Here is a 16445-nt window from a genome sequence, read left to right as displayed (position 1 = left end):
CTCTGATCTGTCTCCGCCTGGCCTTTTGAGGTACTGCGCCTTACCTGGTTCTCTAGATTCTCCTTCAAGTTTCTGCTATGACTCTTTCCTATGATCTCCCCCTGATGGGACCCCTGATCTCTCTCCTTCTCCTCTTACCTCTTACCCTTCCGCCTGAGTTCTCTTATTCTTCCCAGCTCTCACCGATTCTCAGGTCAGGTTTTTGGAAGCATTCGCATGACCTCAGACTCATCCCTTTTAAATTTCAGCCTCTACATCCCTTCTTCTTCTCCCCCTTCAGCGATCTCTCCATCTCTCTCTCTCCCTCCTCTGCTGAAGACTCCAGCCTCACCCTCCATTCCTCTGTCTCACACTCTGCTCCAGCTCATGGGTCTGTGGAGAACAGAGGACTGCAGCAGGCTCGCCGCGGGCCCTCCTCCCTCTCCCCTCTCCCCTGGTCCACGTCTCCTCGCGCGCTCTCTCTGCTCTCCTTCGCCCATGGCCCCTCCTCCTGCTGCCTTGCCCCCCTTCAGCCAGAGCCAGCCACTGGCACCGCCCTGACCTCCGCTGGGGAGCCTACAATCCATCCTCCAGACTCTCACCCGTGTCCCCAGCACTGTGCACCTGGACGCCTCCCGCTGCATCGTTTCCATGACCTGGACTTTTGACCAGCAGCATGCTCTCGGACTCATTACTGCCGGCCCACCATTTTGTTTTCCTTGCACCGGGCAGACCATGCTATTATGCCTTATACTGCATCTCATACCACTCGCCTATGTGGTGAGTAATTGAAAACACTTGTGTGTATGTACTGTAATACACGGAGCACGACATGTGTTGGTTGGTGTTGCTCGCTCTTTCAGGGCCTGAGCTCCATTTTGGCTTGGCGTGCCTGCTGTGCGGGATCTGCCTGTTTATGGACTTTTCTCTCTTTGTCTGTCTGACTGCTCCTGTTTCCCTCCACAGACCAAAGAGCTGCTATTTAGGTCATCTGGCAGCTCTAAACTGTCTCCCATGTGCATGTACAGTACTGGTGGGTGTGGAGGTGTGCCCTGTGAGAGATGGCTGTTCCCACCCCTGTCTGCTGGGCTAGGTTCACCACAAACCTGTATCAGACAGAGCTGTTGGATACTGAAGGGGCAGATGGCCCCTTACATTAAAAAAAAACACACAGATAATCATGGAAGGAACAATCGGAACATCTCATGGCTCAGCTGTACGAGAGTGTCTGGTGTTGAAGGACCTGAAACGCCCGCCAACCCCAGGTCACGTCACCAACGATGTGTCTGGGAGAACTGAGAGATGCAGGCGGTTGCTTTCAATACAAAAGACTAAGAATAACACAACACTGAGAAATCTCAGGTCAGACCAGACCTTGTTAATACCCTGATCTCAGGAGCCCAAGGGAATGTTGTCTCTAACCAGGAGAACTCTGAATCTCAAACACGGTGCACAAATTCCAACAGGTGTGCCAAATTCAAAACTGTATATTCTAATATGGAAACAAAATATAGATTTTCAGTTAATAACTCTGTCCATTCAGAACAGACTGTCACTATAAAACTGGTGAAGCTTAAATCTGTATTATGTCACTAGCTGAATGTGACTGGTGTTCCTCAAATGGCCAGGTGCCACCTATCTATCCATTTTCTAACCACTTCTGCAATTCAGAGTTGCAGGAGAGCTGGAACAAGCGCTGGGCACAAGGCAGGATACATCCTGGACAGGACTCGAGTCCATCACCAGGCGCACACAGACACACACTCACACCAGGGCCAATTCTCACTGAAGCCAATTAACCCACCACCAGTCTTTGGACTGTGGGAGGAAGCCAGAGCTCCCAGAGGAAACCCACACAAACACAGGGAGAACCCCAGGTCTACAACTGAATCCGGGCCCCAGTGCTATAGGGTAGTAACGCTGACCGCTGTATATAAAGAAAAGCTACTAAATGCAAGAGCGTCTAGTGCGCATGAAAGCAGGACACTAGAGCAGTTGCTTTCTGAAAAGTAAGTCTAGGTCACTCAGGAAGGACCACATATGCCTTATATGGTCCCCAGTTTCAGGGACACTGTGTACTTTGTATTGTCCATCTCAAAAAGCATGGAAGAGCAATATGTTTTCAGTCCGGCCCCTCCTGGAGCTGAGTGGCAAGGTCAGGCTCTACCAAGCACATTTCTGGTGTCTGACCCGACTGGTCCTGCCCGTGGAATGCGATTCTGTCTACAGTCAGCTGACCAGCACCACAGGAGGCCCAGTAGCCTGCCTGGAACACCAATCCCCCACTTCAGTACACCTCTACGGGACAGCGGCCCGATTCCAGACCGGTCCTGCTGTCGCAGTAATAAGATTACTGTTCCCCACAGTGCCCTGACCTGAATAAAACCGAAGTACACGCCCCCGATAGCAGCACCACTCAGCTACTCTGGTGCCGACGGCCACCAACTACAATCTCAATTTACCCCTGCCTAACAGAAAAAGTAGAGAAAACACAACCTGAATTGCTACACCAGAGAGGGATAAGCCTTTCATACAATCCAAATATTCCTCCTACGGTGTCCCGCTGCAGCTCTGAAATGTCTCACGCACATGTGTTCAATTCCACAGCAGAATGAGGGACGCGGGCGTCGTCCTGATGGTCACAGAAAGTTACTGTGAAAACACCGGTACATGCATACAGGAGCACGCCTGTAGAAAGTAAGGACAACATGGCTCCTTGAAATTCTAAGGAACTTGACAAAATAGCTTAAGCAGAAAAAAGATGATAACTACTGGTACGACTGTAATGTTCAATAAAAAACAAAAAGCTACATACAAAAAATGTTTTGGCATCTCATTTTTTTTTTACTGAAGCGTGGTACATTTCTGACCACATATCCATCTTTGCACCCGGAGAACTACAAGGCCTGGATTTTGACCAATCTGGCAGTTATTCGAATGAAACAAAAATCAGCTTAAAAGGATCACTTGGAGTTATCCAAGGGTATAGCCTTGATCAGGAGGTCACTGCAAAATGGCAAAGCCACTTCATATTTATATGGAGAGCAAGTGGAACATATCATTCAAAAATGTTGTAATTCTCACAGGGCTGATCTGCCCGGAGCTCGATCCCTCCAAGCCTGCAGCTGGTTCACTGATCAATCTTCAGCTTTTAGCAAACTTTTTTTTATAATGTATAATCCTCCCTTAATCATGAAACAAAAAAAGAGAAAAAATAAATCTCTTTAAAAAAGGAAGCCATTACACATGTGTAGAAGATTATCACATTTATCACATTTATACACAGGTGATTCAAAGCGTCTGCCACTAAGTGATCTGTCAGAATGGTTGACTGTGTACTATTGAAGTTCTCCAACTCTAAATAGTGGTGCTTTTTCAAAACGAGATTGAAAACCTTGTGACAATACGGCCATCCTACAATGATAAGATATTTTTGATTGTCATGGAATGTCAGCAGTTAGGAGGACAAAAGCTAAATCTTTTTGTTTTTGGAACTCCTAAAAATCCTTCTGAAAATATTAGTTAGACATATTCCAAATGCAAAGTATTTTAAAATACATAACTATTCTTCTGCAAACTAACAATATTTGTAGTAAAGTTTTAAAACAACTTTTTTGTACTAAAGTAACTAACAGAAATGAGATAACAGGAACATTAAAAAGCTCAATATTCTGTCAACTAGACTTTATCTTGCAAAACATGCTATACAGTATGTAAAACGTAATTGCACTAAATAGCTCACATGAACAGTATTCTCAATGTCACTTAAGACATTACAGCTCAATACTTTATTGCTATGGCACCTAGATGCATGGAATGTGGTTTGGTGAGCTCATACTCATATTAGAATACAATACAGCAAATACAACATAAAGCCAATAACAGATGGCATCTTCTCAATACATCTTCACATACCATTCTAGACACACACCAGTAATAAGATACATAACGGTGAGAGCCGACAGAATACCAATGAGCCGTGCATAAACGTCCAAATGAAACTGCAGTCTCCGAGGAGGTGCTGGTAGATGTGCCGAGATGAATTATGTGGGAATTAATAACATGCTACTAGACTGGAATTTTAATATCAGATCTACTGAAACAGGCCTCAGTGGGTGCTGTCTGCATGGAGTTTGTATGTTCTCCCTGTGTTCATGTGGGTTTCCTCCCACAGCGGTGGGTTCATGGCTGCTGGGAAAACTGCAAGCGTGTGCCCTGTGATAGACTGGAGTCCAGGGTGTACTGCACCTACTAGGCCAGACTCCAGCTCCCCGAGACCCCGAACTGGATGAAGCCGTTAGAAGAGGGATGGGTGGAACAAGATTCACCAGGGCCGTTTGCAAAGGACCGGAACACGTCCAGTTTTGCACTCATCAATAATTATTCTTTTCTCGGAATCCTCTTTCCACAGCACAGTACCTTTTAAATATTTTGATCTACAGCTGGTTCTTATTCACACTGAGCTAGCAGGACACTTACATAAGCAGACTTAGTTGTTTGCTTTGCATTTGTTTCAAAACTGCTTTTTAACGGTTTGCGCTACTGCCCTTGAAAAACTAGACAGTGAGGGAACAAAGAGAGCAATATAGACAGTATTACTGATAAGACTTTCCCTTTCATTGTTGGCTGGTTCTGGCGAATTCAGCCCTGACTGCATGAGAAGTGGAGGGCCGCAATGATCGAATCAGAATCCAAAAGGCCCTTTTTTCACCTGATAGCTCAAAGTTCACATGAAGGCCTTGGCAACGTCCGTCACTCCTGGTCTTCTGCCAAGCACAAATGCTGCATTGCAACAAATTTAAACAAATTCCAGCTATGTTGTTCTCCAGTGGTTGAGGCTATAATTAACTCCTTTCCCTTGCTACTTGAGCTAAATATGAACCCTCCCAAAAAGAAGGGGAATGATGTCTGCCCCCTGTACTACCCTCACACTTTTTTCAATTTGTATTAATTCCAGTCCACAGCACTGGCTGAGGATTAACACCCTGCGGTCTGTGTGGCTCCTAATGCCCCAGTATAGTGACGGGGACACTATACTGTAAACAGGCGCCGTCCTTCGGATGAGACGTAAAACCGAGGTCCTGACTCTCTGTGATCATTAAAAGAGTAGGGGTGCAACCCCGGTGTCCTGGCCAGATTTCCCATTGGCTCTTACCAATCATGGCCTCCTAATAATCCCCATCTCTGAACTGGCTTCATCACTCTGCTCTCCTCCCCACTGAGAGCTGGTGTGTGGTGACTGTACTGGTACACTATGGCTGCCATCACATCATCCAGGTGGGGCTGCACACTGGTGGTGGTGGAGGGGAGCCCCCATTACCTGTAAAGCGCTTTGAGTGTTCAGAAAAGCACTATATAAGTGTAAGCAATTGATAATAATATCTTATAGCTAGGTATGTAGACATCCCTGAGTTCTGCCTGTGGACTGCTTACAAATTAAAGATACTGCTTGTGATCCTCTTGTGAAAACAGGCTCTTCAGGCAGTCACTACCTGTACTTATTTGTGGCTTCACAGAAGGTCTGCCCTGCTGAGTCAAGGACAGGCACACACACAGGAAGTGGCAACATATGTGCTGTCAGATAAGAGCAGAAAATAAAGGGAAGCCCCTAATCCACAACTCTGATCAGGGTTCGTTGTTATTTATCACCTTTGTGCATTTTCTCTGCAATTCACAGAACCCAAGTCACATGTCATGAAAATGCAGGATTTTGCTGAGCCAATGAGAGAAGACAAAGAAGCTAGGCTGACCTTTTCTTGCAATTAACTGTGACATGGGCAGCAGGAGGCTAATTCCATGAAAATCCACCTTTGCAAGGCAATAAATGAAGTATTACCTCTGTCTGCCACTACACAAATTAAATATCGTCACAACACTGGTTCTAAAATAACCCTACTGATTGGATAATCACATTTTCAAAATAGTTTAAATCTATTTTAATGTTCACAATACCTTAAAAAACACCCCTAAAATGCAATAAATATTGATCAATTAACCATACTAAAACAACTTTGTGGGTGATGAATTTGAGTCCAATAAAGGCCAGCTCCCATGTTCTGATGAAAGAGAAATCATTTTAAAAAGAAGTATAAAGTGTTCCTCTGGGATAGTCACCATCCTGTCCTAGCAGGTCCTTGCTTGCAAATACTGGCTACAGTCATGAGAAACATGAATTGAGGCTGATCCTCCCTTGCTAGTTTGTGGGAAGTCTGGCTGACACACATGGCTCACATTACCCATCACGTGAGCTCATCAGTTAGGTCCAGGGCACACTCTTCTCTGTGGGCAGAAGCCAGCTCCGGCCATCCAGTACACAGCTGGTTTGTAGTAAAAATATCATCTTCTGAAAAGAACTTAAATTTCTGTCCGCCAGCTGAGCAATTGTGAAACACTCTGAGCCTCTGAAAGGGCAACAGGAAACGCTTACCCAAGGAAGTGGCAAACATTCTCTGTCTTACTCTTAAAGCAGGCTCATGGTGGCACCTGACCAGCACTTTAACACACAAAAAATAATGCAGGCACATTTAATCTTAACCCCCTTACGTTCTAGCTCTGAACAAGGTAAACATCTCCTCTCCAGAAGGGGCTTCAGTGACAGATGTTGTTCAAGAATTTAACTGGGGTCAGCTTTCCCCCCTCACCCCCGTCAGACCTGGAGGTGAATTCTCTCTCCAGCAAAACAATCTCACCTGAACACTGGCAGTAAGGAGGTCAAAACCGTGTAGCGGAGGTCAGGCCATTGTTTCCTGGATGTTTCCCTTCTAAAACAAAATCTTGTGGCACTCCATCTAGACTGAAGGTTCCTACATACCTTTGTTTCAAAGAAAAAGCCATGGACAATTTCAAGGTCTCATGGTGTCATAATTTGTCAATTATAACAAATGTCAGAAATGACTCATTATTTCTTTTCAATATCGAGTTGTTTTTCCCTTTCCTTCCAATCTAGAGCCACCTTGAGCTTGGCTCAAGGCTATAAAGGCCTCCCCAGCACCAGGGGGCGATGTCTGCGTCTGCGCACGTTTTTCTAAGCCGTGCATCCCACTGTGAGCACTTACACAGGGAAGGCAGGACCAGCTAGAAAAGCGAAGCGGTTGTGTTGCACACCACACGGCAGGGCCATGGGCCCTTCGCCAAGTCCAAGGGCTACTGGCCGATTGAAAAGCCTGGTGACCCAAACCCGGCGATGCTGACCTAGGGTGCTGCTCAGTCAATCCCATGCACGTAACGCAGACCTGAACCACCAACGCCTAGAACACAGGGCTCGCCCCACTCCCCACGTGAGCACCATTACCGGGGGGAGACACTTTGAAGCCCTAGCCTCATTACACCTAGTACCAAATAAACAACGTATCAGCTGCCTGTGCCCCTTTCATTAAATATGCAAGGTTGTGTGGAAACAGACTGTAGTTTCAGTAACTCCTTGAGATACAAAATACATATTTGCCGTGTGAAAAAGTAGCTTGAAGACTGGACTAGTGGAGAGTTCCTGATTGTGGTGTGTATGTGAGAGGCAGAGCAGATGTGAAAATGAAATTCAGAAAAGCTATCCTGCCTTGAAAAAAAAAGCTTGCAGAGCTACTGTATATACAGTACACCTCAGCCTGTCTTCATACATCGTCAGTGTTTCTCAGCAGCACACCGCACACATTCCCTTGTGAAAGTGCTTATTTATGATGTGGGCATACCTATTTGGCAACATTAGATCATCTCTGTAAACACTTTGCTAAATTTTATTACAGAAGTGCTGACAAACTGTGAACTGGAATACCGGGTGTGAAGTGTTTTTCTTTGGACTATGAACGAAAGCCAAGAGACGCAAATGCAGCATTAAACACGGACTTGCTGAGAAGACAAATAAAGATGAAACAAAATATACTCACCAACAGACTGTTGGTATGTTGACAACAATGTCAAAGACAAATGGGGACAAGCTAGCTGCCAGGACCTAAATGTAGAAGGGACATGTGTAAAATTACACATCTTCAAAAGTGAGAAAAAATTAAGCAAAAAAAATCTCATTTAATGTCCAGAGGAACACATGAGCTGCTTCCACAAGACACTACATACGCTGCAGACTCTTTGACATTTACGATACTAACCATCATACTTCAAAGAAACACAAGAGGTTTACCAAGTACTCCAATTTTACTTTATTCATTTAGAAGCATTACATTACATAATTACATTTAAAAGAAACAATAGAAATATTATTTATTCTTGAATGCCTATGTAAAAATATCACTTCAGGCCACTGCATCTGGGAATTCAACCGGCACGCCTATTGTTCTGAAGGTAATGATGCATTTCCTTCAAGTGGTTGAGTGGCTATATAAATAAATGCCCTGAGTGTCATGAAACCCTCATGAAAGTGAGATGCTACAGTAAATATCATAAATCTATCCTAGCATAAAGCTTTTACAAATACTGGCTTCTTTGCAGTTTTGCTCATCATTCTGCACCACTCAAGAAAAATGCCATCAACAGCAATGTTAACCTAAAACCCAAAATACACATTATTATCCCAAGAAACAACATTTTACACATCATGACAGATCTTAGGAAACCAAAAATGAAATATATTGCATAATGTTCAAGTCTTGCAAAATACCCAGCAGGGTTAATATTATACTGGCTTATGTGTTGTTTTTAATAAATAATCATTTTACACCGTTATCTTAATTACGACATTTTGCAAGTCGAAGAACATCACATTGCATTTTTGTACCATTCTGGTGCACAGTGTGCAGTTTGCATGTGATGTTGTTGAAGAGGTCTTTCCTGATGTATGCAATTTCAATTTTGCATCATTTAAAATTTCAGAGAATACAGTGCTCTGTGGTGACATCTAAGGAGCACCAAAAGAAAAATTTAGCTTATTATTACAGCACCACTTTAAGAAAAATAAAATATATTGATTAAATGTGCTGTCAATTAGAAAAGCACTACATCACCTGGAGCTGGTTTTGAACAAGAAATGAGGCCATTTAGCTTGTCGAACCTCCCACCTGGTGAACATCGTGAATGTAAAAACACAGAAAGGACAGCCAGGTGTTGGTTCATCAAAGGAACCATGCCCTGCAGCCAACGGAGCACCGAGCCCAGGACTGAGACGGCACTGCTGCCCTCCCTGGAGCCACACTCTCCATACCAGTGAGCCCAGGACTGAGACGGCACTGCTGCCCTCCCTGGAGCCACACCATACCGGCGAGCCCAGGACTGAGGCAGTGCTGATCTCCCTGGAGCCACACCCTCCATACCAGTGAGCCCAGGACCGAGAGGGCACTGCTGCCCTCCCTGGAGCCACACCCTCCATACCAGTGAGCCCAGGACTGAGAGGACACTGCTGCCCTCCCTGAGCCACACCATACTGGTGAGCCCAGGACTGAGGCACTGCTGCCCTCCCTGAGCCACACCATACCGGTGAGCCCAGGACCGAGACGGCACTGCTGCCCTCCCTGAGCCACACCCTCTATACTGGTGAGCCCAGGACTGAGGCAGTGCTGCCCTTCCTGAGCCACACCCTCCATACCGGTGAGCCCAGGACTGAGGCAGTGCTGCCCTCCCTGAGCCACACCCTCCATACCAGTGAGCCCAGGTTCTGGTTAGGCCGCCCTGCTGGAGGCCAGCAAGCATGGCGCAGACATATGCGATATGCTATTTGTTGTGTACAGATGTGTTTAGTTCCTGGAGAGCCTGTTGCATTCTGCTTTTTGTTCCACCTGTGTTCTCGGATACATAGTGTGTCTCATTATTTAACACAATACATCATGTACAGCTTCTTAAATATAATCCTTCTGACAAAGCTCAGAGGTAATTTATAGGTAACTGTACCTTTAATGAAGTAAATAGCTATGGCATCTAAGACCTTCATAATCCTATTTTTGTCGAACAGAGAATTTTTTTTTCCATTGTATGTACAGATACATTATCACACTTATCTATATGACTAAACTTTACTTAGAAAAGGATTCAAAGGATAGGAAAGTCTGTTCTGCAGTATAATATACAGCTGAACCTATTTTAAATGTTTCCCAGCTAACAACATGTTGTTATTCTTTCTCCAACAGAAGTTTATTGACCGCCTTGTCATGACATTTCTACACATACAAATCCATCACACGAACATTACTGCAGTCTTTCACAGCCAAACAGTGTCACGCGCTTGAGAACAAACCAGTCCCTGCACACGCCTGCAGAGATCCTGAGCCGCACGTGCCTTCAGGCACTAATTTCTCTTCTTGTAGCCGATTTAATCAAATCATACCTCTAAGTCACCAGTTGAAAAATAATTGCTGAGTCTATTTTTGGAATGGTGATCACGATGAGTTACACTTAGAATTCTCCCAAGACTGCGACCACGGCGCGGGTTTGTGTGTCTCTGAATAACCCACTTCCTCCTCAGGAAAGTGCTCGTGTGAAAACAAACAGCCCCCAGTCAGCTGGCAGTGCTGGGAATGTTGGAGCTCAACCTTTTCCAGCAGAGACACCGGAGACAGGTCTGAGAAATTCACTGCTCCGATTTGTGTCATGTTTTTCCCATCTGAAGGGTGATGTCATGGGAAAAAAAAAATCACACTTTAAATCGTTAGAAAAACACAGTTTCTTGTGTCTTTTTTTATTTTCCATGGAAGAAAAAAGCAGACATCTTTTATCATTCTAGCAGAATATTTAGCTAAATGCTCCCCATTTGAAAGGTGAAGATTTTTCTCATCCAAAGCTCAAAGTTTTGCATGAAATCTATTGCAGTGGGGGTCATTTTTATGTTTTTCACAGCTGATTGGAATTGCTCTAATTACTGTTAAGGAAGCACAGGGTCCAACACAAATTGTGCACTGTTCATTTTATGCCCTCATAACTGGTTTCAGTGATAAAAAGGCACATAAGCACAGAGGGACCGCTTGCTTGTATGGTCACCATTTACATTTCAATATATCCCTTCTCAATACCAGAACAGCAAACAGATTTTGCCTATGCCTCTGTAACACACGGCTTGTCCAGAAAAAATGAAAACACTGCTCTTATGTGCCAGTCATTAATGACCCTGAACGGCACACACACACACTAGTAACAGATCCAACTCGGACACCTGCAGCTCAATCAGTAACAGCACTCACTAAGCTGGTAATTGTGCCTGGGATCCACTAGGTGGCAGCGGCACACCAGCCAAGCTGCTGCGGTAGGTTTGGGGTTCGTCAGCTGGAGTCCTCTCACCTCCTGGCCAAACAGCACCCCCTGTGGGGTCCAGGGTACCTGCAGACTCACAACAGGGGACCTCAATGAGGGGCAGGGCTCTTCTGCACCTCGCGGTACAATTTGGGCTTGTAGGTTGACCAAGACAATGATGTCGCAAGGGGCAGGGGATCACATTAATGAGGCCATCGCTCGGGCCCAAAAGTACAGACAGGCCTTGCAGTGCGGTTTCAAGTTAAAGACGGCGTCTCCTCATTTTGCATGTTGGGAGAAAAGAAACCATTTAAACTCAGGAGAGGTAACCGGAAACCAGTTTTTCAACAACCTAATTGCGTTAAGTAGGCAAAGTTATCCTCACCTCACAGCCTCAAGAGACACAATACAGAGCTTTAGTCCACCTGGTCCCACTATATTATGATTCGCAATCATATGGAGTTTGAAAAAAGGCTCTTAATGAGCTAAACCAATTGGTAAGTGGCTTAATTGGACTGTTTTTTCAGGTTCACCCAGCTCTTCAGGTGCTATCTGAAACTATTCACTATCTCTCAGCAAATACAGGAAGTGACAAATTCATTTCTTCTTCCCTTGTCATGACCACCAGTCATCAGAGATCCATCTACGGACAAGCTAACCAGTTTCAGCAGCTGACTAACGCGCCGCCTCACGTTTACCATCACCACCCGCTGTGCTGTCTTCATCACCCATCATATTTAAACCCTCAGAAATCTCTGCTCTTCGCTCGGTAGTGATGACTCTCCTCGAGAGCTCCTCGCTCTCCCTCTTGGAAAACCTCTTTCCAACGACCCTTTTGGCTTCTGGACTCAGTCAGCTCTCTGACCACGAACTCGTCTGACGATTTGGATAGGAAACCTGTGTTTTTGCTGCCTCTACTCTCTCTCTTGTCTGCATAGGATCCTTCTACTCCCTCACTTGGATTCCTTTGGACACCCTCCATCTCCTCTTTAGGAACCTCCTGACACCACGCTACACACGATTGTCAGTATTCGGAAGTAGGCTGGACAGTTATTTTTGTTACTCAGTCATATTATTCCTGGCACTCAATGTGCTGCATTTACAGCACCTAGAAAATACTGAACAGAAAAATCACAGGATTGACTCTCTCATCCTTCTTTATATTGTCCTCGATACTCCCCATGCTGGAATAGGAGTCATTACTGGGAGCTTCGATGTAAAGACAGATTAGGTCACTAAAGATAGGGGCGCTTTTATATTAAATAGCAATTAGTGAATTTGCAAAGATGTTTCAGGCATCGAACTGTTATAATTATAAATAACTGTTAAAATATTTAATTGTGATTTTTATAAAGTCTAAAGTTACTAAACACAAAAATCATGTGGTAGCACATTTTACAGGTTGAGCCTGATATTTTCAAATACCTTGTTTAAGCCACCTTAACACAGCCTTTTAATTTGATATTACTTTGCTCTGTTTGGTCATTTATTATTCTTAGAATTTAAACTGTACACATAAGAAAGAGAGCATCACATCACACAGAATAGTTTGCTTTTCAATAATTCCTGCAATGTACTTTAGGACAACATAAAGTTCAGTACTTTGGTAAGATGCTTTGTTAGCAGTAGGTAGCAGTACTAAACACTAACTGCAATACTGCTACCTACAGCAGTATTAGTATTGAGATGTACTGAACCAAAAGCCAAAGCACAAAAGCTAAAACTATCTCCTCTCTGACAATGGCTGAAGTCCCTTTCCAATCTGTAAGCACGGAAGCTGACAAAGGAAGAAATGTAAAAACCACAAGCGTGCCTTTATGCTTTGCAAAGTAGCATATGGTCACACAGTTCAGTAAACAAGACAGAAAAAAACGCATCAGTGGACATACATTATTTTCTGATGACAGTCTGATAAAAGGTTTGAAAGGCTTTACTGAAGAATTCAACTGGGATTATTCTTTGCTTAAAAGATGTCTCTCTACGCATTCCCGGTTAAAACCGGTTTAACCAAACTGGCTCAAATGGAATGAAAGAATGACAAGAGGCTACTCTGCGCTTATATGCATCATCGTTATTTCTGCCTGTCAGAAGGTCTTCCAATCCTACTGAATAATATGCATTTGTTACACCTTGTGAAGCTTTACCCCGTCAAGCTATGAAAGGAATCCTTTGCCGTGTCTAACCCTCCGCGTGTGGAGAGTCTGAGCGCGTGTTTCCGCATGCTGGGAGCCGAGAGACTGGCAGTGAACAGACAGGCCCGCCCGACGCATTCACGTCCTCGTCCCTCGGCCTGCTGCATCACCCTCAACACCACCTCGCCCGCGACGCGGTGTTCCAGAGCGAGGTTCAGATGTTGAAAACAAGATCCTAAATCGTTATTTTTCTGAAGAAATTGGCAGAATGAAAGAAACTAGCAGTCGCCCATCTGCATTTAAAAAAAAAGCTGGCATTCAGGGCTGCTCGTTGGAACTTGTTACTTTGTTAATGAGGCTGGATTCCATTAACAGAGCTCTAGAGTGTGTTCATTAAAAAACACCATCGCGGTCCTGAGCAATATTAATGGGTACACTAATAGATGCACACAGATCTATGAAAACTGTGATGTCAAGTCTCTTTCACAACATAGCAGGCATTAAACAAACACAAATGTGAATCCATTGAAATACAAAAACCTGATTTGCAACGAACAAGAGCTTCTAAAACATTATTATTCATTCGTTAGCCTGCAATACAACAAACGCAATCCGGCTTTCATTCTGATGACAGCATTTCAAAACTAGAAAAGAAAATGCAATATTCATTTGGGGATACGGTGTTCAAGTTGTCCGCAGGTTCCTCTCTGCTGAGTCGGTAGACAGTATACTGAATGCGAGTTTATAGATACGAACACACATATGTTCAGGACAGCTGCCGAGGTCAGGCGGTTGCCATGGCGCCACGACACATGGTCTCTGTCCAGCTGCTCCTGGCGTCCGACAGATTAGCCTCCTGCGTCTGCCCGGGCAGCGGGGCAGCGGGTCAGCGGCCCACGGACCCCCGAGCAGATGGCGAAGAGGCTGAGGCAGCCCCCAGCTTGACCAACTGCTACTACTGCCTACTGCACATGCGCAGGTGGGCTCCCCTGTAACAGGGGCTGAGCACTCTTCTCAAGCCTGCTGCACAAAAGCTGACCCTGCACATCTGCGGGACTTTTTACAAAGTTTAAAGCCGTCCCAGGACAGTAAGTCTACGCACAATACAGTACGTGTCGCTGAAACACAGCGAAACCGTTCCTTACCACTCAGTATTAGTCTTATCACCAATGGCCAGGACTGGCCATTTTTCACAATGAAAGGAGGAGCACTAAAGCCCTTTATAAACCACCGTGCAAACAGCTTACCTTCGCCAGGAACACCCAGGTCCCACAGTGCTCCAAGGAGAGGTGGCTTTTCAGCCTCACTGTGACGAGCAGCAGAAAAAATCCCAAAAGCGCGCTGGGGAAAACAACGCACAGCAGTGTCACGTCAGAACTGAAAGGATGACTGGTGTCTTTTAACATACTTTTCCCATCTAAAGTTCACAGTTCTGTTTTCTCTTTTCAATGAAAGCAACGAGTCCTTATTTCCTAAGCAACAAGTCCTTGATTAAAACAACAGTCAAGTAAAAGTTTCAACTTTCTCTAGATTCAACACACCATTTTTGAGCTCTTTTAAAACTTCAAACTCTCTTAATTAACAGCCTCCTAATCTTTAGGATACGCAGGATTATCACTTTGAGGTTGCCCCTTCTTTGATTTGCCCACAATCTGCATTAAAAAAATACAGAAAACAAGAAGCAACATGAAAGTGTTTTTGCATTGAATTTAGGTTTATATATATATATTTATTCTAAAGCTGAATTACTGTCCTCAAGATAACGCTCAAGGAAACTCCCTTTTTTTATAAGCTAGCCCAAGATGACACTGTATAACTGCAGAGGTGCATTCAGAACCACAATTACTCCAGCTTCTCTTTACTGGAGACTCATGCAGTGCCAATTGCATTTCCCAGCACACATTTCTCTTGTCTATCTCCCGTAAGCTCCTGAAGCCAGTCTGTTCCATTTATCTATGACTCCACCTGGGTGTTTCAGCAGACGGGCAAGACACTCAAAAAAAAACAGAAAAGTAGAGAAAGGTTCCTGAGGATAGAGGAGATATAAGATGGAATACCTTGCGCAACAGCCACTGTGAAACTTGTAAGACTGAAGAAACGGGAACTCCAAGGCAGACAGCAAATCACCTGAGAGGGAAGATTCAGTTCAGTTTAATGTCATATGCACAAGTGCAATGAAACACTTATTTGCACGTGTGCTCCAATACAAGGACATCAAGGAAACACCAAAAACATAAACACAGAGCAGCAGCAGCAGCAGCAACTAGTTAAATAACATACAGCTTAAAAAAAACCAACACCAGTGTGAGCCAGTGGTGGGGGTAGAGCTCAGTCATCTGACAGCGTGTAGGAAGAAACAGTCTCTGAACCTGGAGCAGGATGACACGTTGACTGTGATTCTTAGCTCCTACCACCTGAAACTCAAAACCAAACTCTGAAACTGGAAAAAAATCCCCAGTTCTGAAGCTTGAAGAAAATCGTTTTAAATGTCAAAAGGTCCGTCACATACAACACACTGTAAGCACAGAAACACACATATAGCTCACGCCCCAGACAGAAAATTATGTAAATGTGTTATGAATGCTTGACTAAATTAGCTGTTAATATAAATTTACCTGTGGGATGAGCAGCACAGGCTAACAGCAGCACACTGAATAAAAAAAATACAAAATTATAGGTCATCACACTCCAAATTTATACACAAGCACACTTTTCAGCGAAGAACTGCTTTCAAATTTCATGACATAAAAATAAACATGTTAAACACTGAGGAATTAATGAAATAGACATTAAGAAATCAACTCAGGTCCCACTGTGCTTATTGTATTTTGTGAGGCTTGTCTTAGTTTTACAAGCCACATTTTAAAAGACTGATCAGAATTGACCCAAAATTGAAGCAGAAATTATACTGGTGGAAGGGTGTCCCCAAAACTATCACTACCGGCTATAAGACTAAAGAGAAACTGAACCAAATGCCCACCATGGGATAGAAGGCCTGTTTGTGATTATGGATTCATTACACCTTTTTATTAAAGTATTTTTGTCAGCTTTCAGGAGATGGGAAAATTATATCACTAACTGAACTAAGGGAGAGATACAGAGAGGCCAGAGTGTGCAAGCCAAAAGTGGAATTCAGCCAGGACATCGGGTTTAAAACAGTTCATGCTTTCA

The 16445-nt window shown here is 44.2% G+C and overlaps 1 protein-coding gene across 5 annotated transcripts in view; it reads right to left on the bottom strand.

The window, feature by feature from the left end:
* Positions 1 to 16445, bottom strand: part of slc35d4 (solute carrier family 35 member D4) — a 37838-nt gene that overhangs the window by 10632 nt on the left and 10761 nt on the right. For all 5 annotated transcript variants that reach the window (XM_088642032.1, XM_088642035.1, XM_088642033.1 and 2 more), the window contains 4 exons: positions 15890 to 15924; positions 15332 to 15401; positions 14522 to 14615; positions 7860 to 7924 (listed from right to left, as the gene is read on the bottom strand). In XM_088642032.1, the coding sequence (XP_088498158.1) occupies positions 7860 to 7924; positions 14522 to 14615; positions 15332 to 15401; positions 15890 to 15924 (264 nt within the window). The remainder of the gene's footprint in view (positions 1 to 7859; positions 7925 to 14521; positions 14616 to 15331; positions 15402 to 15889; positions 15925 to 16445) is intronic.

Source organism: Lepisosteus platostomus, chromosome 8 (genome assembly GCF_059453375.1).
Source record: "Lepisosteus platostomus isolate fLepPlt1 chromosome 8, fLepPlt1.hap1, whole genome shotgun sequence".
Lineage (NCBI taxonomy): Eukaryota > Metazoa > Chordata > Actinopteri > Semionotiformes > Lepisosteidae > Lepisosteus > Lepisosteus platostomus.
This window is presented reverse-complemented; position numbering and strand designations above follow the sequence as displayed.